The sequence below is a fragment of the Harpia harpyja genome, chromosome 13 (assembly GCF_026419915.1).
Source record: "Harpia harpyja isolate bHarHar1 chromosome 13, bHarHar1 primary haplotype, whole genome shotgun sequence".
In the NCBI taxonomy this organism is placed as follows: domain Eukaryota; kingdom Metazoa; phylum Chordata; class Aves; order Accipitriformes; family Accipitridae; genus Harpia; species Harpia harpyja.
In genome coordinates, this window is record NC_068952.1 from 39408570 (window position 1) to 39414299 (window position 5730).

At 58.4% G+C, this 5730-nt stretch overlaps 1 protein-coding gene across 1 annotated transcript; it reads left to right on the top strand.

Annotated features, from left to right (window-relative positions):
* Nucleotides 1-2006: 2006 nt before the first annotated feature.
* TM2D2 (TM2 domain containing 2) lies at nucleotides 2007-3376 on the top strand. Its single transcript, XM_052806072.1, has 4 exons — nucleotides 2007-2269; nucleotides 2357-2444; nucleotides 2551-2666; nucleotides 2847-3376. Exons 1-4 carry the CDS (start codon nucleotides 2064-2066, stop codon nucleotides 3058-3060), a joined length of 624 nt encoding a protein of 207 aa, XP_052662032.1. The 5' UTR covers nucleotides 2007-2063; the 3' UTR covers nucleotides 3061-3376.
* Nucleotides 3377-5730: the final 2354 nt, after the last annotated feature.

Here is a 5730-nt window from a genome sequence, read left to right on the forward strand (position 1 = left end):
TCCAGCTGGCTTAGGAAGCACACTCGTTAACACTGCACCAGTGATCGCTGGCTGATGGGCACCTATGAATCCTGCTAATGGCTCTTTCCCAAATGCATTATTATCAGATTACATGTTTTGCCTGGCTTCCAGCTGGACTTAATGATTGCCACGTACCTGTCTCCAGCTGCGCTTGGCATTTCCAATCTAATGACCTCAGGACACTGTGGGGGGGATTAAATGAGGTAGAAGAAAATGAGGCAGAAGAAAACTGATGGAAACAGGCAGCAGCTTGTCCAGATGTAGAGGGTCAATAGCAGGATCCCAGGCTCCAACCCTCTACCTTTATATAGCCGAGTGCGCCGTTCTCTTCAATTAATCACTGAGTCTCATCCAGAAAGCACTCAGAGGTAGAGCTCTTGTACACAGGGTAGGGCATTTAGGATAAAAAAAATTCTGCTACTTGACTATCCAAGCAGGACTAGTTCCTCCTCTGGGCAGGGAGATGGTCTAGACAACTCTTGAAATCCCTTCCCTGTTTTCCTATTAATGGGAAGTTTGCTCAAGGGGTCGAGACCCATTTATTTTCAAAAGACTTCCAGAGTCACACTTCGGGGAGCTCAAGGGAACAGAGCCACAATTTCACCCCTCCTGGCTCTAAGCCTGCTCCAAGCAGCACTTGGCTGGGCAGCTCCCTCCGGACCGTGACCTGCTGCTGCCCTGGCTGGTATTTCCTTGCTGCTGCCTCTCGCCTGCGACAGCGTTCCCAGCCCCTTCAGACATGACCTTTCCCCCAGCAATTAGTGTGGTAAAGTCTGAAACATCAGGCCCTAAAGCATGAGTTTCATTTACACCTGTTTCCAAGATGCTTTACACTGACAGAATGGTGTGAAACCCGAGTAAAACACACACTCGATGTGTGATCTTTCCTCTGCCTTCCTTAGCGCTGCCAACGAAATCCACTGCCAGCCAGCCCACATGCTATGCAATCTTTAAGCTATTTCTAAAGCTGCTTGGAAGCCTCTTAATCATTACAGAAGGGCTTAATGAGACAGCTGGCCATCACATCCAATGGACGAACCCATTCCTGCCGCAGGTCAGGGCAAATCCGGCTCCAGCCGTACCACAGACGGCTCTCCAGCCCGAACTGCCAGCGACGAAGGCAAAGCCGCGGCTCCTTCAGGGAGGTGGCATCGCCCTGCACCAGGCACACGGGGCGCTTTCGGCCTAATCCCCCGGGGGAGCCGTTTGCCTAAACCCTTTCTCCCACCGAGCGCACCGGGAGAAGAAGCGGCTCTCCGTACCTGCCGGAGCTGCTGCCCCAGGGCTGAGCCCGGGCCCGGGGGAAGCTGCGAACCCCTCGGCCGAGCTCACTCTGCTTGCTACCGAGCAACACTCCGACACCCGGGAGCGGAGCCCGAGGCGAGGCCTTCCCCGCTGCTGACAGCAGGCGGCAGCGGCCGCCGCAGAAGCAGCTCTCCCGGTGGCGGCGGCTGGGAGGGCACGGCGTGCGCCAACCTGTAGGGAGGAATCCCCGACTACCAGGACGAGCACCAACGGCACCTCCGACGGGCACGGGGCGAGGGCCAGGGGCGGCCGAGAGGCAGCGAGGCCTCGCTCCGCCAGCAGCCGGGCTGCTCGCCTCCCGTGCGGCGGGCCGCCGCCGCCGTTCGGCTCCCACCGCCAACCAGCAATTCACGCCGAGCGGGACCGCGGCGTCCCGAGCCCCCTCCCTACCGGAGCCCCCACGGTGCAACCACCGCCGCCGCCGCCGCCCCCGGTCTCCCCTCACGGCGGGGCGGGGCGGGCGGCCGCCCCTGAGGCGAGAGAAGGGCCGCGCCCAGCACCGGTGCCCCCGCCCCCCTCCTTCACCCATAGGCTGGCGGGCCTCCCCGGCAGCCAATCGCCTCCTGATCTGGCGCGCTCTTCCGCCTCTTCTCCTCGCAGCCCTCTCTCCGCAGTTTCTTCCGCCTTCGCTCTGATTGGCCGCGGGCGAGGCGGCGGCCTCCCATTGGCTGGCGGCGGCGGGACGGCCCGCCAGGCAGGGGCGGGCGAGGCGTTTCCTAGCAGCAGCGGCCGCCGCCATGGCGCCGCGGCGCGGCGGGCCGGTGGGCTACGCGTTGCTGGGCGGGCAGGTCGCGTTACTGCTCGGTAACCTGCTGCTGCTGCAGGGCTCCTCCCGCGGCCTCCCCCATAACGGCACCGAGCCCGAGGCGCCCGGGCCGGGGTCCCCCGCCTCCACCTGGGCCTACACCGACCCGCGGGCGCCGCTCGTCCTCTGTACCTACCTGTGAGCGCCGGGCCGGGCGGCGGCGGCGGGGACGGGGAAGCAGCGGCCGCCTCGCCCTCCCTCACCGCTCCCCCTCCTTCCCCTCAGCCCCGAGGAGTTCGTGGAGTGCGAGGAGCCGGTGGATCACGGCGGGAACGCCACGGCGCAGCAGGAGCTGGGTCACGGCTGCGTGAAGGTGCGGAGCCGGGCGGGCGGGCGGGACGGGGTCGGGGGGAATGGACGGCTCGGCCGGGTCCCCGGGTCTCGCTGCCGGCGGTTGAGGGCACCCGCTCTGCCTGCAGTTCGGCGGACAGGCCTACGGCGAGGTGGACCGCACCCGGGTGCAGTGCCGAGCGCTGGACGGTATCGAGTGCGCCGAGCCGCGGAGCTTCCTGCGGGGCAGCAGGCCCTGCGTCAAGTAGGATGCGCTCCCCGGGGGGGCGGGAGGGCCCCGCTCCCCCCCCGCAACCCCCCACCCCCTCCTCCCGGTCCCTGCGCCTCTCCCGGCCCCCACGGGAGGGAGCCCCGCTGTAAGGAACCGGCGGCTTACCCGGGCCCCTGCACCCCCCCCCCCCCCCCCCGACCCCTTCCATTGCAGGTACACTGGGCACTACTTCATAACCACGCTGCTCTACTCGTTTTTCCTGGGTTGCTTCGGAGTGGATCGGTTCTGCCTGGGCCACACCGGGACCGCCGTGGGGAAACTGCTGACGCTGGGAGGACTGGGGATCTGGTGGTTCGTGGATCTGATTCTCCTCATCACCGGCGGGCTGATGCCCAGCGACGGCAGCAACTGGTGCACGGTGTACTGAGAGGGCTGAGCTGGCCCCCACGGAGGTCGACGGCCTCGCTGAGGAGGGGAGACGGACTCCTCCGCTTGTTCTGCAGCACCAGAGCGGACTTCTGCCTTGCGCAAACGTGGATTTACAAAGCTGTAACTTAACACGCGGAACAGTCGTTCTTGTTGATTCCTCTGTGCAAGCTTTGGATTCAAAATTGTTCGGTATATACTTTGCTTGTTTAAAATAATATGGATTTCCACCTGCCCCAAGCAGGGACAGTTTAAGAAATCAGACCTTGCGAACTGAGGTGGTCAAACAAATCTTAATAAAGCTTGGAAGGAGCTGACTCCACGTACTTTCACTATCTGTAGGGTACATACAGCCACACAGACGCAGGCCACCAGTGTGTGGTTTTGTGTTACTAGACTTTGTAAACCTTTAAGGTTGAGTAAACCAACACAATGTTACAGAGACTCTGTGGCGAAGCCACGAGCTCTAATTCTACATTATTTGTTTAAAACTGTGTTCACTGGCTGCAGGGGAAGCTGGCTTAGATTTAGTAGAAACTGCACCCTTTGGAGAGCATTACTTTCCCTTCTCGCAGGCAGGGTAAGTCACAGTGCAGCAGGTAAAGTTACTATTCAGGCCTTTCCAAAGAAGCACTTGCGTCTAATGATGTAAGTCTCCCTGCCATGCACATGTTACAGAAACATCATCTGTATGACACTGCAACCACTCTATGTGTTATTTTAAAGTTACCTGTGTCTCCTGGCCCCTGCCCTTCCTCATAAATAAGCATGCTTTCCAAAAACATACTCCATTGTGCTGCCCATGGCAGCAGGTTGCATTCCCTTTCCCTGCTGCCGGACAGTCGTATTCTTTAAAGTCATGACCATTCAGTGGCAACCATTCGTGTTTTACAAAACTGTTAAATACCAGCCTTGCCTCATTAGTGATGGAAGCCTCATTTCCACCCGGAGCTGCAGGGAACAGACGGGAGCCATTGGAGACCTGGGAAAGGGCCAGAGATGCCAAGGGGTAACTCCTGTCCACGTGCCGGTCACCCCTCCGGCTCCAGCCCACAGCACAGGGCGCATGCATTACCAAAATGAGTGGGACCTTCAAGCAACCACACACCCAAAAGAGGAAGCCCCACCAGATGCAGTCTGAAAACTTACCGAGCTGAATAAAAATGGGAAAAGGAAGCTGCAGTAAGTCACAGCCAGAAGCAGACACAAAATCCATATCTGCAAAAGTCCAGTCACATTTGACGTAAAATACAGCAACCATACACTCTCCGTTCTCACACAGTTCTGCAAACCGAGGGCCCTCCAGCTGTTTCCATTTGGCTAATTTCTGCCTGCATTATTTCTACTTCTGCCTCCAATAGCACTGCAATGGGGTTCAGTTTGGCTGGGAATTCTGCCTATTCCAGTTTTGGTTTGTGGTTTATTGCAACAACTCCTCCTCTTCGGGGAATGGGGTTTATATCCCATTTCGGTCACACGTAATCTGAATTTGGCAGCTTCGAATAGGTCTCAGGGCAGTAGGGTGGCGGGGGAGGCTTCATCGTGAAACTACCACATTCTTCAGACCAGTGGAACAACAGGGCTGAAAAACCCACGGGGGGGGTGGGGGTGGAATTATGCAGCGAGCCAGAAAAGAAAAAAAAGAAAAAAAAAAATCCCATGTGCAAAAACCCATCGTCATTAACATCTCCCCACGTCCTCAGCCCAGCAGCTGCCAGCTAACAGCGGGACCTCAAATTCCTTCTGTGTACGAGGCAGTCATGGACTACGCTGAGGAAAACCAGGGTATTGGTCCGACAGCTTTCCTCCGGCCCGCATATCCAGAAAGGCAAAGATAGTTGTGACTTCCCTGCCACCGCCATGCACTCACCCCCTCTCACACCCGGAACTGACCTGTGTGCAGGGCAGCAGCATCTGTGCTCACTTCACACAAGAAGTGTGCTCAGCCAGTTCTCACTGGAAAATATGACATTGAAAGCAAAAAAAAAAATAAAGAAAAGAAAAGTAACAAAGTGTTTAAACCAAGAGTTTTATTGGGACACACTTACCTATGGAAGGGCTCAAGAGGAGCAATAGCTGGAGCTGTCTTAACATTGTCAGCAATGAAATTCAACTTGCACCTCGGGCTGGGAGGATGCACACCGCCTGGAGACGGACGATTTCTGCTCCAAGCAGTCGTGTTCCTTACCAAACACACGCCCTGGAAGCAAGGGATGCTTCTCGCCCCGTTAGTCTCTGTCCCCTCTTTTTCTAGCAGTGACAAACAAGATCAAAAACTTCAAAGCAGAGGCCATGATGGCCCTTTGCCCTCCCCTCGGTGCTCTTTCCCGCTGAAGCTGGCTGGGGGGGCCAGGGTGTCCGGTGGGGCACAGTGGGGTGGGCAGCCCAGCCGGCTGCAGCTCTGCAGCGGGAGCCTCCGAGGGGCTCCAGCCGTAAGCGTGGCACGAGAGACACCAGGCCGGGCTTTGGCAGGTCAGTGCAGCATCCCTAAAAGCTCCCCCAGCACGATGGCTGCTCCCCTTGCACGTGGGGGGAGCACCCGGCAGTGGACCCCATGGTCCCCCCCAGCCGCTGTGCCCTGTCTCCCAGCCCTGGTGGGGATGGTGTTCAACCCTCCCTGGCAATCATTACCCAAAATACACCATGCAAACAGATAGCCTGGGAAAGCAAC

Bases quoted from the DNA above. Each gene is read 5' to 3' on its own strand.
- TM2D2 (XM_052806072.1), top strand. From the start codon at position 2,064: ATGGCGCCGCGGCGCGGCGGGCCGGTGGGCTACGCGTTGCTGGGCGGG. The intron at 2,270-2,356 runs GTGAGCGCCGGG...CCTTCCCCTCAG, and splicing joins CTCGTCCTCTGTACCTACCT to CCCCGAGGAGTTCGTGGAGT. The intron at 2,445-2,550 runs GTGCGGAGCCGG...CTCTGCCTGCAG, and splicing joins TGGGTCACGGCTGCGTGAAG to TTCGGCGGACAGGCCTACGG.